This window comes from Tachysurus fulvidraco, chromosome 19 (genome assembly GCF_022655615.1).
Source record: "Tachysurus fulvidraco isolate hzauxx_2018 chromosome 19, HZAU_PFXX_2.0, whole genome shotgun sequence".
Classification (NCBI taxonomy): domain Eukaryota; kingdom Metazoa; phylum Chordata; class Actinopteri; order Siluriformes; family Bagridae; genus Tachysurus; species Tachysurus fulvidraco.
Window position 1 is genome coordinate 3,617,209 of NC_062536.1, and position 18,790 is coordinate 3,635,998.

An 18,790-nucleotide genomic window follows, 5' to 3' on the forward strand; every position below is an offset into this window, starting at 1 on the left:
GTGCGCGCGTGTGTGTGCGCGTGCATCCTGTATACCTGTAAGCGCGTGCGTTGTTTATCCTGTATTATCAATGTGCTGCAATACACACAGTTATATTTTAACCTGAAGACAAATGTTGTGCATACAATATCTATAAAAATAAGACGTTGCTGAAGACTTTTTTGTCCTTCAACTTGAATTAAATTTTATTTGAATCACAAAGCAGCTTTATAGAAATTTATAAATTCAGGTTATATATTAGAAATGTTATTGTACCTACAGTATTGTGAGCAAATCAGAGGGGATTGTGGCAAGAAAAACTTCCTGAACTGATATTACTAAGACTATATAAATTTGGACTATATTAGCAAAACAATGCAATTGTCTGAGCATGACATTTATTCTATCATTAACATGACACAAGTCCATTTGGTCAACTGTTTATAGACACTCCTTTTGATCTCTGCATTATCTTTGTAAAGGCAGTTCTCATATTATTATGGGAGGTGCTTTCTTACTGTGAGTGAGGATATAAAAGATTCATAAAAACTTTTTATTTTTTTTTAAAACCACAATTTCAAACCAAATATAATGTATGAGATTGATTAAATATATTGTGCACAAAACTCATTTCTGTGTATCAGGTTTCTTATTTATTTACATGGCACCAGATGTAATGCTTCAAAAAACAATTTAACTTTTAACTTGTATTTCATGCATAATTGCCTCATATTTAAACCCAAGCAGAGTAAAAACATGACATGTGAGAGAGCAAAGCAGCATTCATTACAGCATAGCCAAATTCAAAGTTTTACTGTGGATGCAGAGAATTTAATACAATGACATGCCATGATGCAGATGACTCTGCTCACCAGTGATGTAATCAGGAGCCTGTGATGCAGATGGAGTTTAAAATAAGAAGTGAGAATAACAATAAAAATTAACTGGAGCTGCTCTTTAATTAGTGTAACATTTTGAAGATGATTATGAAAGAAAAGATCAATTATCTGAATAAAAGATCACTTACTGTAATATGCTCTTTTACAGAATATACCAAATACACCATGTAATGCTTTAACTAGCAACATGTAAGGAAACATAGCTGTTGTGAAAACATGTCACTTTGACATTCCTGCCCTCTTTATTACCGGTCATCACTTAACAGGTAAAAGTAATGTAGCCATAATAATGACAATCGCTGTGCAAACTGGCATGCAGTGTGTGTGACACTTTTATTATAATAATAATGTTTCTGAAAATTGAGACAATGCTGGCTTTAACACAGCCTTTAGAACATTCTTCATATCTAAGTATTTGGTTTTGATTTATTATTTGTAAAAATATTTTTTTTGGCAAAACATTTAATTAGCTTTTATTTTTCCAGCAGAGAGTAAAGTAACATTACTACAGTAGGAAAACCCAATCAGCACTGCCTAGTTTTGACTTAAAGATCCCTGTTCGTCAGCCTGCTCCACATTCCCCTTTTCAATACTATTAGCAAAGTCTTTAACGTTCAGTGCCATGCCTATCTCACTTTAATACAAATAAACAATAAAAGCAAAAATTAAATTAATTAATTTTCTACCGCTTATCTGAACTACCTCGGGTCATGGGGAGCCTGTGCCTATCTCAGGCGTCATCGGGCATCGAGGCAGGATACACCCTGGACGGAGTGCCAACCCATCACAGGGCACACACACACTCTCATTCACTCACACACTCACACACTACAGACAATTTTCCAGTGATGCCAATCAACCTACCATGCATGTCTTTGGACCGGGGGAGGGAACCGGAGTACCCGGAGGAAACCTAATAAATAAATAAATAAATAAATAAATAAATAAATAAATAAATTTATTATTATTATTATTATTATTATTATTATTATTATTATTATTATTATTATTATTATTATTAGGAACACCTGTACACCTGCACATTTATGCAGTTGTCTAATCAGCCAATTATGTAGCAGAAAATTCCATAAAATCATACATTTAATATTCTCATCAAACATTACAGTAAAGTCCTGATTCCAGTTATATTGTAAATACAGTACTCAGAATACTACTATTGAATAAAAGAGCAGTACAATATCAACATTAAAATAACTGTTTGGGGTAAATATATCCATCGGACTGGCATGTTTACCCACAAACTGTATTTGTACTAGAGCAGGACGATTGTCAAGGGTGAGAGCTAACAAGACGTTTCTATGAGCACAGTTGGTGCAGCTTTTTCAACAGGTTATGCCACTGGCTTTTTCAACAGGTTTAACTGCTTAGTTACCTTAAGTTTCAGACCTGACCCAACAGGGGAAAAACGATATATCATCACCTCCCACACAAGATTTATAAATTTATAATCAATTGTACTGAGCCTTGCATAGGCAAATTTGCCAAGTTGATATATATTTTTTAGAGCGGCTTTATTACTAAAGTGAAAAATTCAGTGTTAAATAAAACCCACTGTCCAACTCGCACATAGCTGCTGGCTGTAGGAGTTGAGAGAGCTGAATGCCTTGGTACACAATGATTTATATTTAAAAATAAGTACAAAAAGTAATAAAAGTGAATTATTCCATCAGAAACCTTTCTATTGTGTCTTCAGTAATTGTTACTTTCATTAAATAAAAGGGTTGTAAAGACGTCTCCAGATATTTAAAATTCACCATTTTACAGTGAGGATTGTTTACAAATTGAAAGGCTTCAAGACAATTGCTATTGAGGTCAAAGATATAAAGAAAATCACAGAGGTACATCATATGAGATATGTTATGTAGGCTTATATAAGCACATTAAGTGTTTATGTTCATGACAGCACACTCAGAGAAAGACTGAAAAAATATGAATTTCACGGAAGAGCGCCTAGGAAAAAGTTTTATGTCTGAAAATAATATTGCAGCAAGATGTTCATATTTGGTGAAAGCAAACATTCTTTCTTTCTTTCTTTCTTTCTTTCTTTCTTTCTTTCTTTCTTTCTTTCTTTCTTTCTTTCTTTCTTTCCATTTATTTACAATGTCCTATAGATGTGTACATAATATTTGCTTTATTTATTTGTTTCTTTGTTTCTTTGGCCATGTATCTTTAAACTGGGGTGTCAGTTTTTTTAAGATTGTGAAAACCTGTAATCTAAAGTTATCAGTTTAGTATATTCATCATCTAAGCTGGTTTAAACCAATAGATCACTTTGAAGAGCTAACAGAAACTTGGTTGGGGTCAGAGCACAGGGTCAGCTATGATACAGCACCCCTGGAGCAGTCAGAGCCTTTCTCAAGAGCCCAACAGTGGAAGTGTTGGGTCTTGAAACCCAATCTTCCAATCAACAACCCACTTGAAAAACCACTATATGTTATGACAATAAACACACCAAATATGTTTATGGTTATTTTGATTGCAATGTTCTGAATACTCTTTCTTGTGAACTCTACTTACTAAAATCTTAAATGTACATGTATAATGTATAATATGGCAGTGAGGAACACACTCAGGCCTTTCACTGGCACTTCTTTGCAGGTTGGACATCTTGGCTATTTTGGATTGTTATAACAGGGTTAAAAAGTGAACAATGATTTATGAAACATATCAATGATTGAAAGTTTAGGGCCCTGAAGCTGACCTAACAGTGCTAACTACCAGCCTGCAGTTTAATAACATTCAACTATGCACTACTTTGACATTGAGTGGCCCAAGTCTCTCCATTTTTACCATGCACTGAAGGAGAAAAGGTGAATACTCATGTTAAGTCAATCCTTCTACTGTAGCACAGTTTACAATAAGTATGGTTTGGTAAATGTTCCACAAAAACATGTTGAGTGCTTTGAGCTTCCATTCATTCATTCATTCATCTTTAGTAAACGTTTTGCCCTTATCAGGCTCGTGGTTGATCTGGAGCCTATCACAGAACTTCTACACACAATGTGTATAGAAAACTAAATTACATAGAAACATACGTTTCGTCCTCAATATGTAATGCCTTTTTTTCTGTCCAGAATTATTTGTCTCTTTCTCAGAAGCCCAGCTTATTTACTGCTATTAATTAAGAAATAAATATTTAAATGTCTGATAAATTGGATCAATTTAATTATTTTTTTATGCACACAAATCCACAAATCCACATTTATTTATTTATTTATTTATTTGTTTGTTTGTTTGTTTGTTTGTTTGTTTGTCTGTCTGTCTGTCTGTTTGTCTGTTTGTTTTTGTATTTGTTTATTTGTCTGTCTGTCTATCTATCTATCTATCTATCTATCTATCTATCTATCTATCTATCTATCTATCTATCTATCTATCTATCTATCTATCTATCTATCTATCTATTTATTTGTCTGTCTGTCTATTCTGTCTGTCTGTCTGTCTGTCTGTCTGTCTGTTTATTTATTTGTTTGTTTGTTTGTTTGTTTGTTTTTTATTTATTTTGAATTATTTTATTCAATCAAAACATATATTCTTCATGGGGTACTTCTAAAAGGAGAACCACAAATTGCTAATAGCACCAATAATAAGGATAAATGACAAGAATGAATAGTTTACAGAATTAAGGTTTGCCATCCACTACTCTGTTGTTCTGTGTACTGTAGTTCTACAATACTGATGACTGGAAACTTCATTTGAAATGTAGCTGTTATTTATTTGCTCTGCTGCCCTCTGCTGTTACATAAGCCTACCTGAACCCTTCCCATGTAAACGACTCATTCAATTCTATAATTTACCTCCTTCGCTCATAAACACGGTATCAACCCTTCTAATCAAATACTGTGTAGTGTCCACTGAATGCAGGATGTGCAGCAAATCCTGTAATATAAGTTGTCCTGTTTGTAGCTTCCTCCTTGCTCTGATGTGCCAGTAGAAAACCAGCTGTCATGTCTGAGATGCAGTGACTGTGTGCTCCACTATTATGGACCAGAGAAGAAGAAATTCTTGTTTGATGAACCAGTGAACCAATGTTGTCTGAACAGCTGACTGCTGGAGGTGGCTTCCTCTGTGAGATCCAGGTTGGTGGTGTTGATATGGGAAACATTGTGCTTTCCAGGGCATGTGGCTCTGCCAAACCTGAGGGATAGTCCATATAGTTAATTTGTGTCACTTTATAAATCTACTCTTATATAAACATATACGAGTGAAAACAACACTGGTAAATTTGTCAAAATGCTGCTCATAGTTTCCTATAACATAAAGTCCACATTGAAACTGCTGGAAAGACTATATATTTTTGTTGCAGACTGAAGAAATCAAAAGATGAATAGAATTAGTTTAAAATTTCAGCTTTTTCTCCTTGTTATTTAAATGTTGATTTGATAAAAGACTTAAAACTAACACTTTAGTTTTAGTTAACTTTAGATGAACAGATATGTCCATTTAGACTGTTTAAACAATTAATAGCTCTGAGTGTTCAAAATGTTCAAAATGAAGATCAGAGACCTGTCTATGGGAGAAAAGCAAGCCAATTTGAAGTTAAGAAAGAGGAAAAATCAATAAGATCCGATGCACAAGTTCTGGCCATATGCAGTTTGGAATTTCCTGAAAGAAAAGAAACCACTGGTGTACTAACCAGATGTAACATGAAAAATAAAAACAGCTGATAACAGAAATATGAGAGTTGTGAAGAAAAATCCAAAAACAGCAGGCAGTTGCATCACTGCAGGGTTAATCCAGCATATGAAGAAGACTTTGTGAACAGAAATTTAGAGGCATTACCAGAAGTTCAATCCACACATCAGCAGTAAGAATCAGAACAGGCAAATGACAGAGAAGAGCCACAAAACTTCTGGAACCAAGATTAACCCCTTCCATGGTGATGGAAAGCCCAAAGTATGGAGGAAGAAAGAATTGCCTCATAAAATGCTAAATGGTGTAGGATTGTGGAGGTCATAGCATGGTTTGGGCTTGCATGGTTGCTTCTGGAACAGGTTCGCTAATTTTTGTCAACAATAGAACTTATGAAGGTAACAGCAGAGGTTTACAGGTAGAATAAAAAAAAACACATTAAAAAGAGGAATCCAGCAATTTGGTAAACACTGAGTTGCAGAAAGGGGACACTGTGTCTTAGTGGTTAGCACGTTGGCCTCACACCTCCAGGGTTGGGGGTTCGATTCCTGCCTCAGCCTTGTGTGTGGAGTTTGCATGTTCTCCCCGTGCCTCAGGGGTTTCCTCCGGGTACTCCGGTTTCATGAGAGTGTGTGTGTGCCATGTGATGGGTTGGCACTCCCGTCCAGGGTGTATCCTGCCTCGATGCCTTTGCTCGAGATAGGCACAGGCTTTGCTCGAGATAGGCACAGACTCCCCGTGGCCCGAGAAGTTTGGATAAGCGGTAGAAATTGAATGAATGAATAAAATGAATGAGTTACAGAATTGAGCCAGTTATCCCAGCAAGGCATATGCACCCAAATATTAAGTGTAATTTAGTTCAATTTAATTCAAGCTTGTCTATAAATTGGGTGGTCTGATACAAGGTTTCCAAGTTTTCTAAATGTTTTTGTTAAACACATCTGGATGCAAATAAAAGCTGAAATCCTTAACTTTCTTCTCATATTCTGATCTTGAACCCAGATGTCTTTGGTGTATAGCAAAAACAACCGAATTGGCCTCCTAAACTTTTAATTTAAGAACTCCTCTGAAATTGTTGTCAATAAAATAGAGAGACATGCTCAAGACCTACTTCTGCTGGGATTTTATAATCATGTCAGACTGCCGTCTGTTATTTAGTTATAAAGTTATTTTTATTGTAATAAAAACGGTTGCTTAGTAGCATAGTGAATTTCTACACAGGAGTCTATAATGACAATGAAAATACATGTTTTTCAACATGTATTTCAACAAACAAACAAATAAATAAATATTGAGATAAGTAAGTTTTTATCACTTTGTTCCTTGGCAGCATTTACAGCTTCATATTTAGCCTAAATCCCTAAAGACTCTACAAGCTTTGGGCAAATGGATCTGGGCATTTTACCTGATTCTTCCTGTCAGATCCTATCAGACACAATTAGATTGGAGGGTAAGTGTGTGTAAACTGCTACGTACAGGTCTCTTTAAAGATTTTGCATGGGATTCATGCCTGAAAAGAAACTCTCCAAATCTACTCCAGCCTTCTATATTCTTACCTGTATGTTCAGTTGGTGTCATACTAAAAGGTGAATCCTCACTCTAGTGTGAGGTTGTATTCACTCTAGATAAGATTTTCTTCATATGGCTGCATAAATCCTACCATCCATTCAGTCTCCTCATTCCTGTCTACAAGATGCTGCTCAATAGCATGACATTGCCAAAACTGTAAGCATGGCATAATCAGCTCATGAAGCCTGTGACCCATGAGATTGCTGTGGATAGAACTTTAAGATCATCACACCGTCTTTTAACCGCTGTTGCATCGGTCAGCCTTGTGCTCAGTTAACATTTGAAGACTTTGACAAGAAGGAATTCATGTTAAGTCTATAATCAACTCAGAAATTACGCTATGCTATTACAGTACTTCCTCAGGAGCTCTTGGTTGAACAATTCTCCTTGCATTTAAATTTTAATTGTTTACTGTCCAGTGTTGCCCAAATGAGGATGAGGTTCCCTTCCGAGTCTGGTTCCTCTTAAGGTTTCTTCCTCATATCATCTCAGGGACTTTTGTATTCTGTGTGTCTATATTTCTGTAAAGCTGTCCTCACACCTCCAGGATCAGGGTTCGATTCCCACCTCCGCTTTGTGTGTGTGGAGTTTGCATTTTCTCCCCGTGCCTCTGGGGTTTCCTCCAGGTACTCCGGTTTCCTCCCCCGGTCCAAAGATTTGCATGGTAGGTTGATTGGCATCTCTGGAAAATTGTCCGTAGTGTGTGATTGTGTGAGTGAATGAGAGTGTGTGTGTGTGCCCTGCGATGGGTCGGCACTCCGTCCAGGGTGTATCCTGCCTAGATACCCGATGACGCCTGAGATAGGCACAGGCGTGACCCGAGGTAGTTCGGATAAGCGGTAGAAAATGAGTGCGAGAGTGAGTGGTTTCCACTGGTGCTTTCACACCCCATCACTCCCCAGGCTTCCTCAAGGATCCCCAAGGATCTCTCCTATCTCAAATAAATATAGCGATTTGGCACATCTAGCCATGTTACTTGTGTCTGTAGGTTTTGACAATTAGAGTTACTTGCCAAATGAGGAGGTGCTTTCATTAACCACAGTTCCCAAGAAACCAGTGTAGGATGTTGTGCAGTAGTCTATTAAGGGTCCTCCTTATCAGATTATACTGGATGCATGGGTGAACAACATGAGTGTGAAAAGCTAGTGATCACTGCAGCAGAAACAGTGGAGGAAGCGGGTGATCAAATGATTCTGGGCAGAGATTTTTGGCAGTCATCAAAATCAGGATGTTTTTTAGGGTGTTATGTGCTATACAATACGATTTTGACCAAATAGCAACAATCAGATCCTCAGATCAACTGTCCATCAGAATCTGCTTTGGTAGAAATGCAATAATTCTCCCTTCTAAGGTGGTAAGCATAATTACTATGGCCTATATTTAGACAGGAAACCAAGCCACTACAGTGACATGAAACTACAAATAGCATCTCATTCTCATGGGGTTCACATACAGTAGGTGGTTGATGTTATAGAAAGTATGCATTGCTTCTACCTGTGCATCATTAGGAGGGGTAAAGTTCAAAATTTCACCACCCCTAATGGTTATCTGGGGTTCATAGAACCACTTTTACTTATAAAAAAACTTTCATGTTAGATACTGTGGAAAGTTACAGTATGGTGGGTCCCATCTTTTAAAATTTGTAACATGTCTAATTAAACATTCAATGTATAAAACCTGCCAAATTTAGACAAATTTCATATGTAAACCATAAAGTACACCAAATGTATGAATACTACGCTACCCAAAATCGTTACAGATGATCGATGTCTACTTTGAAACATCCTAGTAGAGGAAACAATAAAGTTAAATACAGTACCATTTAATGCCTATTCATTGTTTTTGGTTTATATTTGCTTAGTTATCACAGATCCTTCCCAAAGTATAACTTTTCAGAATAATAATTTTCAGAATTTAAACCATGAACTATATATGAAAAAAAAAATGAACTAAATTCTAATTCACATGGAAAGCAACAAATACTAAGGTGTTAGTAATATGCATACTTGTAGAATTCAGTTCTTGCACAGCCTCTGCCACTTTTACTTACTTTGTTTTACTTCCTGGTTCTCAAATTTATAAACTATATGCAGACATTCACTGTATGTGAAAAATGATCATTAGTGTGTATCTTGTTTACATGGTACTGCCATTATCATGTAAGATCCTTCTTCTGCTTGGCTTACCAAGAATGATCTTGAGACCTTGAGAGGAACCAGACTCAGAAGGGAAACCATCCTCATTTGGGTGACACCAGAGATTGTGATTAAAAATCGTTATAAACATCTGAGAATGTGAATATGAACAATGGCCTTTTTACAGTCATTTTGTTATTAAGACTTTTAACCTGTGAATACAAAATAGAGAAAAATATGCAAAAATATTCATTTATATATATATATAGGTAGATTTATAAGAGTTATTAACCCCACTTTAGCATTAGAGCCCTCACAGTGGGATGAAAGGATGACGACTCTGAGGCATAAAAACAAAGCCAACGCTAGCATTAAGGCTCCCCCCTGGGAGCACCACTCCTCACCACATGACTAACAGCTTTGCTCTCCCTAGTGAAGCCCCTGCTGAGAAACCTGAGGTATCCTAAGGCAAGTAAAATTAGCTAGGCCTTTAGGGGCTCCACTAGCACTGTTTAGGTAAGCCAGGAGCCAGGGCACCAAACATAGCAGGCATGGGTTCTCGAAAGTAGTTTTTCACTTAGTTAATTGGTGACAATCCAAAGCCAAAGCAAGTGACATTTACATCTGCTAATGCAAAGCAGTTAATCAATGTGTCATCATTTCACTACACCCAGGTATAATGATCACACAAACACACCTTAAACAGACTAGGAAATCTGAACAGAAATGGCATCAAACTAAAACTGTTTTCATGCTTCTGAAAAGCTGCTTTAAGGGAACATCAACTGTTAAAAGCTCTATACAAATAAATTCAATTTAAATTGAATTGAATTAAATTGATAGTATTTCAACTACCATGAAAGGAAAGCCTTCTAGCTCCCATTGATTTTAAAATAATACTACTGACCTATAAAACACTAAATGGTCTTATTCCACAGCACCAGAGAGATTCTTTTTTTATGATCCCCCACTTCTAATTTTAACCATAAGGTGCAGGCTATTTATTGACACATCAATTAGTAAATGCTGCAGCAGGGGGCAGATATTTCTCTTATAAAGCCGCACAGTTATGGAACAGTCTTCTAATTAGTGTTCGGGACACAGAAAGTCTCAGAGTTTAAGTCTAGCCTGAAAACATATTTGTTTAGTTAAAGCTTTTTATGAATAGATTTTCTTAGGTAAATGATGAGATCTGGATGGATATAGAGTGCATTCAGGTGAGGTTTGGCTGGCTGCTTTTTGTCCTAGAAAGCTTTTGTGTGACCTTCTGTCTCTCCCTTTTAGTTATGCTGTCATAGCTAGTCTTGCTGAGGTCCTGCCTGTACTTTTCACGCAGTGTACATTGTCCTTAACCATTACATAATCACAAACATACCTAATATGGAGGCTCATCACTTGGTGGTGCTCAGTGCTGTTGACTGCAAACTTACATCACTACCTGGGGATATAGAGACTGTTGTGGATAGGACTATTTGGAGACCAGTGATGGTGGCTTTGAACTGCTGTTGCCAGATGTAATTTTCTGCTAGGGTCTCCACCATTGAACATTTGATGACTTAGGCAGGAAGGATTAGGCAGAATTCAGAAATATTGAAGCAACATTAGTGTAAGATCGGTTAATTGGAAAATTCATGAAATGGGTTTTCATGGCAAGCAGCTAAACACTGTAAAAGCCTTCTGCCAGTGGACTCTGGAGCAGTGGAAATGTCATCAATATTTCATCAATATTGGAGACACTTGTTTGCTTCTCTGGGTAACATCTCCCACATTCTTTATGACTTAGATGAGGGCCTTCACAGTGTTCCATGGTACATCAAATGTTTTGTAAATTCTTTTCGCTTGTAAAGGGTCAACTCTTGTCAGCCTCCAAAGTTTTGTCAGTTTTGCAAGAGCATCCTGTTTTTGATATTCACTATGCACAATCCCAAATGTGGTCTGGAGACGTGTAAAGAATTCTGCCATTGTACTCTGGAGCAATGCAAAATATTCAATCCAAAATCTGGTTGCCTCTTACAGAACAATCAAAATTGGTTGTAAATGGATCTTTCAAAAAGATTCCTTCATCATTCATCTTCAGTAACTGTTTTGTCCTACTCATGGTTGGATTAGATCCCTTTACTGGCTTGCCTTCTTTCATAGTGCATCCTGGTGCCATCTCTTTCCCGGGTGAATGACACTTACAAGCCTGGCCATCCACATGGAAGTTAAAGAAAATGCAATTCACAGATCAGGCAACTATTGCTCCAGTTCTGATGCTCATGTGCAAATTATAGCATCTGCAGATACACAGCTCCTGCATTAAAGGAATAGATGGGCCAGCCTTCACTCTCCACATCCATCGTTTAGGGCACCCATGATCTTGTCACTTGTTCAAATGTTGCCCTTCCTTAAACACCTTTTGGTGAGTATTAACCACTGCATGCTGGGAACAAGCCACAACACTTACTGTTTGGAGATGCTCTGAGACAGTAGTCTAGCCATCACAATGTGGCCCTTGCCAAAGTCATTCAGATCCTTACACTTACCTATTTTCCTGCTTAAAACACATCAAATGACTACTTACTGTGTAAAACACCCCTTGTCTGATGCCATTGAAACAAGATACTGTAGTCCATGTTATTCACTTCTCTTCTAAGTGCTTTTAGTGAAGTGACAAACGGCTAAGTACGGTGACCCATAGTGTTAAGTCTTATCAGTATATGTTGGATATACAAATATTTGTATCTGTTTAGTGCTCAAAATATTATTATCTGTTTCATATACTGCTGTAAATCATAAAGCTAAAAAATAAAAAATGAAAAATAAAAGCTACAATAATTATAGAACATTACTTTATTCAAATCCTGAACCAGACATCCTCTAAAACTGACAGACTATATATGTGCATAAGGGTCCTATTGGATGAAACTCAAAAGTTTCTATGATTTTGTGGAGGACTGCCAGGTTTCAGCTAGTCTTAAATTATGTACAGCTCAAAAACACACAAACGACTTGTAATAAGCCCAAAATGCTCTGACTTTTTTTTTTTTTTTTACCTAAACAACACATTACTGAACTCCAGAATAAAACCGTATGTATACCGGATTTCTGTACGAACGAGTCAAATGTTTTTTTTTGTAGAACTGCTCCACAAAGCCTTTGAAGAACACATGTATAAGACTGCACATCCCAACTGAGCTCTTGAGAAAATTTCATTCTAAATGTTTTTTTTCTTGTTGTTGTTATTGTTTTGTAGCACCATTTTCATCATTGAGAAAACTGACATGGAAAAATCATTCGATCATTATAAAAAATACAGCTTAAAGAACCTCAGGCCAAGTAAAGTGCATCAAGCTTTATAGAAGATTTTGATCTCCGGTGAATTTTCTGATTGTTCTGAAATGTTACAAAGCTAAAAACTAAAGTAATTCAGATCAAATAATTTTTATGATAATTTCTCAAAATGGGACAGATATTGAATTTTTTTCTGGTTTAAACAAACAAACAAATATTAAAATAAATAAATAGTTATAGTTAATAGTTATAAAATGTGAAAGAAACATTACTTATTTTTCTATAGTTTTCATTTACATTTATGGCATTTATCAGACACCCTTATCCAGAGTGACTTACAACTAGGGTTAAGGGCCTTGCTCAGGGGCCCAGGAGTGGCAGCTTGGTGGACCTGGAGTTCGAACCCATGACCTTCCGATTGGTAGCCCAACACGTTAACCACTGAGCTACAACATCCCCATATGTTTACATGGTGTCTCAGAATTTCTAGTAAACTAGACAGGCAAAACATTTGTGGACACCTGACCATCATATGTAGTTTTACTAACTGTATATATTTTTAATTTACTTACCTTCATATGTGCGTTTTTCCATGTTCGAGTCATGCTGAATCTTCTTTAGAATGCGGTTAATAGAAGACACCTGTATGAGAATAAAAGAGATAGCAATTCAGCAACTCAGATTTTCTTAATGACAAATAAATTCATTACACATTTCAGATTACACTGTTTTTAATGATTAAATGTCAAGCAAAGCAAGTGGTACATTAGATGAGAACTTTGCATGTGTAGTCTAGCTTCCTTTGGTGATGGATATGGTTGGTTTATATCCGGAATTGACTTGCAGTCAGTCAAATTCTGACATGATATACCAGACAATAAAATCACCACCGCTGATTAAACTCAGCCAAACCCAGCTGGACCCCAAGTGAACACCACTGGGTTTTTTTCAACATGGTGATTATAATGTACTTATCAGTGAATCCACAGATTTATAGACATTAATCATAAAAGCTTGAGGCTCACACTAGGAACTTTGTCAGCATGGCACACTTGCTCTAATGAGAGCTTCTTGCGGATCTCCCATGCAGGAAGTGTCGGACTGGTACGCTTGTACTCTGCTATAGTAGAGACTACATCAGGTGTTAGGAGCCTTGGTCTGCTGCCTCCTGTGGCTTTGGGGACCCAAAGGCCAGTGCATCGATACCAACGTAAGATCTTGCTGACGCATCCACTTGACACCTGCATGTTACATTATGACAGTTAATTATTGCTGTACAGTTGCATTTTCAAAGCATGATGCCTACAGGCTTTCAGTTCTTGAGGATCCTGTTTTCCCTGTTCTAAATCACCAATCATTACCAATTCAATTCAAGTATCAGCAGATACTTCAATCAAAAAAAAATAAAATAAAAAATCAGCAACAAGGTCAAACTCCATAAGGCAATATGAGGAAGAGACCTTGAGAGAAGTCAGACTCAAAAGGGATCTATTATCATCTGGGTGACACCTGATATAAAAATAATTTACTTTACTTACATTCATTATATAAGTAAAGTATATAATGGATATATAATAATTATTATTATTTTATACTGTATACTACAGTCAACATTTCAGGAAATACTGGGCTTTTTTTTCCTTTGAGAATAATTAACACATTTGGTCTGCAAATGGTCCTAGTACCTTGAGAATCCTAGATATGTCACATGGACGCACACCTTCTGATGCCAGCTCTATCATCAGCTTCCTTTTATGTGCAGGCAGAGGACGGCCATTCAGAAACCTTCCCCCAAGCTGATTCAAGCTGCCTTCCTCTGGGAGAAAAAGCCCAACAAATAACATGTGTATGTGTATATATCATTATTATATATATGTTGTTAATTTAATCCCAGTTGAACACAAATGGACATGATAATAAATTTGAAATTATACATTATACTAAATTATAAATTAGACATTATATTATGAAGTGTCCATTAATTTTGCATATTTTAAATTGCAACATCTTTCTCTGTTTGAGTAAATTGATTTGTTAACTGAACACAAACGAGTAGACTAGGCTACTTTAGAACAAAAACGCAGGATTATTAAATGTTTTGATTTTAAAGTTTAGTTCAAAGATCATCAGTACAAAACCTATATAAAGTTCTGTTTAAAATAAAAGTAGAATTTCTAACCTTGGTTTTCCTGAGTCATATTTCTGCCGCACATTCCAACTATCTTGCACGTGGATCAATCTGTAATACGTCTTTGCGCTTATTATACAGTACAAAACTGCACAGGATGGTGCCATATATTTATTTCATAAATGATAGAATAATTTCTTACCTTGGAAATATTTTTGATTCCTGAAAGAGAGAGAGAGAGAGTGAGAGAGAGAGAGAGAGAGAGAGAGAGAGAGAGAGAGAGAGAGAGAGAGAGAGAGAGGTGCGTGGCGGTTGCGCACGTGTAAGCACGGATCTAAACTCTTCCTCACCTTGTCACTGTCTGCGCGCTCCCTCTTCAGCTACAGCGCTTTTATTGTAGTGATGGAGCAGCACCGCTTATTAAGGAGACCAGAAACGCAAACAGTCCGTACAACCACTTATCAACACCCTACACGCTATTGGTGTCATTTATCCAGAGTAAGTGATGAAGAGATGAACATGCATAAATAATGGACCAACTGTTGTACTCTGTTTCTTCAGAACAATTACACAGAATCAGTGTAATGTTCTGTTTTATGTATGATAAGTAAAAGAATGACAGTCTATCTCTTCTGTACAGTATTATAATCTATTTTTACCGAGTACAGATCTGTGTAATGTTGGGAATATTAATTCATGTTATTCAGATAATAATAAGATTATTTCATCCCCATCATGCGCTGCACAGTCCACAAGTGCACCTGGAAGTTACAGGATAGTTCAAACAACCGCGCCTGCTGAGAAAGATTCAACTTGAGATTATTATTATTATTATTATTATTATTATTATTATTATTATTATTATTATTATTATTATGTTTTGAAATATTGGATCGAATCCAAGCAATCGTGCGGCTTTCGCACAAAACGGCCGTGTTTCTGGCGCATTCTCATGAAGGTTATAGCGACGCTTCATTTTAAACAAACATTTGAAAACCTGTTCGGATGTGGACCATATGGTAAAGTGCTTTTGATAAATCACAGGTACATCCTCTACCCTCTTTTATTACATTTTCTTTCAAGGATGAGCAAATAGAGCCTGATGGTGCAAATGCGGACCAATTGTGGCTTTATTCATAAAAACACGAAGGCTTAGAAACCTCACAGGTGTCCGTTGTCCAACCAGCAGATACAATGTGCAGTAAACGTTTCAAAGGAAATATTTAGAGAGTAAATATTAGCGAGGTAGAAGCCACGCGAGCCTCGTATTTGGTCATGTTTAATGACTAATTGGGCATCATTAGGTCAGGCTACGCAGAGCGAAGACGTTGGAAATAAAGGGTGGAATTTAAAATGCCATATGGCCTAAATTACATATTAACCCCAGCTTCCAGCAGCTTAATATGTGTAAATCTGAGATTTATGGATTATATGGTGAAGGAACACTCTTCTGAAGGCCTAGAAGTCATTGACGACGAGAAGAAACACAAAGTAATTGTGAACCATCTCTCCCAGAGAAGACATATAAACTAATAACATTATAAAAATGTCGGTGATGTAAAGGCACGAGGAGTTTTTAAATGCGCAATTCTGTTTGGATCATTAAATAATATTCGTAATACTGCAGTTTTAGCATAAATAATGATCCTGTTTGTTCCTAGATTTTAGTTAGTGTTTAGGGAATTCGTTCTTTTGCGCCACGGGGCCAATAACTGCCATTAAACCACTGCATTTCCTTCGCGTAAATGGGCACAGAGAGCTATCCAAATGCGCACAAGAATCTTTCCGCATTCAGGGATATTTTCTCCTGAACAACACATTCAAATAAATAATCTAAAAGTTGAATTATAATCTAATACATAGCTAGAATATATACCACATTTTGTGCACAATTAAAGCTGAAAAAAGCACGTGCTCTTTAATGCGTTTCTGAAGCACTGCCTTTGGATAACGTTTTGATAAAGTCTTTAATACTGCATCTATCATACGAGCTTTAGTTTCCGGTTTCATTCAGAATGTTTTTAGACCATTAAATATGTTAATGAGTTTGAATGTACACAAACCACATCAAATGTCTGCGGGATGTATCTGCTTTACATTTTGGACACTGTTTCAAAGTTTATTGTCACAGCATCATACACACATTTTAGACCCGAAATGCACATATTTCTTAACATAAATACGTACCTACCATAGGTCTATAAGCATAAAGACGAATGTTAAATAATATAAAATGAATTATTGAAATGGACACAAATCTTTGAAATAGATGTTTATTTAAAATGCATAACAATCGATATATAGTGTTTATCCAAATTATTTGCAGGTATTTTCCCCCTAACAAACAGAAATGCTTTAGGAGTTTAATGTATCTGAGGCCAAAGCACACATTTTTGGGACCCTTTATGCGCCTCCGACTCCAGAAGGGAAGAGAGACGAGTTTCTTCATCAGTGGCGCTGCGCGTACAAAAGATCTGAAACGGACTGATACAACAGCATGCACTTGTAATATAAACATAAAGTGCTAAACCATTATTCCAAAGTCTTAAGGTGTAATTTAAATAAGCAGATCAATCGTGAATAAACATTACAAATAATGCTCACCTGATGGAGGTCTATACAGTGTGTAGACATTATATTTCACAAAATGTGGCTTTTTATTAGCCACAATTTTAATTATTTTCAATTTTTAATTATTAAATATAAGATTCGACACTATTTCTATGTTCCTACTTAAATGTAAGAAAATATAAGATGTTAAATGCTGACCATGTTAATTGTTTTGTACAAAAGGTCAGATTTTCCTCAAGTCTAATCTTTTCTACTGAAGCGTGTGATCAGACATTCTGACACATTTGATCACAAAATGGATCATAAAGTTAGAGCTCAGGTGCAGACTGTCAAAAACAACAAGAATAACATTTGTAATGACTGCATTAAATAAATAAAACAAGTAAAATAAAGGTCTTTTCTCTAGTGCCCACAGACCCCACTGACACACACACACACACACACACACGCACACGCACACGCACACACGCACACGCACACACACACACAAACAAAGAATATAAATAGCTTGTTGTGGAGAGAACTGACATAGTAAGGAAATGGATTAGAATAAAACCAAAATTAATGTTAATGTTGTAAAAATTCCATTCCATTCTATTGTCTTGAATTTATAGTTGTTATTATTATTATTGTTATATACTATGTAAGGCCACTCAGATGTAATTTATTTTATAATTGTATAATATCTAATCTAGAAAAATATTCCTGTTTGCCGTAACCCGACCGAACCTGTCAATTTAGGACCGACTCAATTGTTTTTTTTTTTTTTTTTTTTGCTTTAAGTCCGACCGACTTGCCGGTTGTAAATTTGTGTTAAGACCGACCTTTTTTTTTTTTTACTCTTCAATCTAATACAACTAATTCAACTAATACAAAAGCATTAAAATAATATTAACGGGTTCGGGCACTATAATGCATCTAAAAAATCATTAAAACAGCTCGACACCGCGTTAAGTTGGCACGAAGTTCTGGAAAAACTGTCCAGCATCAAAATGAGGTTCGCAAGATGCGCCCGAAGGCACGGGTTGAAGACCCAGTCAGTGACGTCACGATATGCTCATTTGTTTAAAGTCATACCTACGTCATCACCATCACCAAAGTTATTTTTCTTGAAAAAAAATATAGACCTACCTACCGACCCCTTTTCTTTTTACTGCAACTGCAAACCAAAATATTTTTAAGGATGGCCCTACTAAAGGTATTTATTATAATTATTAAAACACTACCACAAACAACAACAACATCAACAACAACAACAACAATAATAATAATAATGGAAGTGTATGGGTATTTTTGCAGATGATCATTACATAAAGCACACAAGGTCATGTAACAAAGCTTGTGATGTAGCCTTCTGAGCAGATCTCCTCAGACTGTGTCTCCTTGGCACTTCAGAGATACAATGCAACATTGCAGAAGGTAAGAGCTACAAAATATTATGTATTTTGAAGAATGTAATTAAATAATCTTATTGGGTCATTTATAAAGTGTGATTAAAGCACACAAACTTGCACATTTACTGCATGTTTAACCAAAAAGGACAGTGGTTTAGCATCAATGTTTATAGGACAATGTTTATCATCAGC

At 36.3% G+C, this 18,790-nt stretch overlaps 1 protein-coding gene across 1 annotated transcript; it reads right to left on the reverse strand.

Moving 5' to 3' along the window:
- Window positions 1-9,439: 9,439 nt before the first annotated feature.
- Window positions 9,440-14,703, reverse strand: pax4 (paired box 4). The gene is made up of 5 exons (XM_047803709.1): window positions 14,685-14,703; window positions 14,191-14,321; window positions 13,531-13,746; window positions 13,078-13,147; window positions 9,440-9,444 (listed from the first exon to the last, which is right to left on the reverse strand). The coding sequence occupies exons 1-5, from the start codon at window positions 14,701-14,703 to the stop codon at window positions 9,440-9,442; spliced, it is 441 nt and encodes a 146-aa protein (XP_047659665.1).
- Window positions 14,704-18,790: the final 4,087 nt, after the last annotated feature.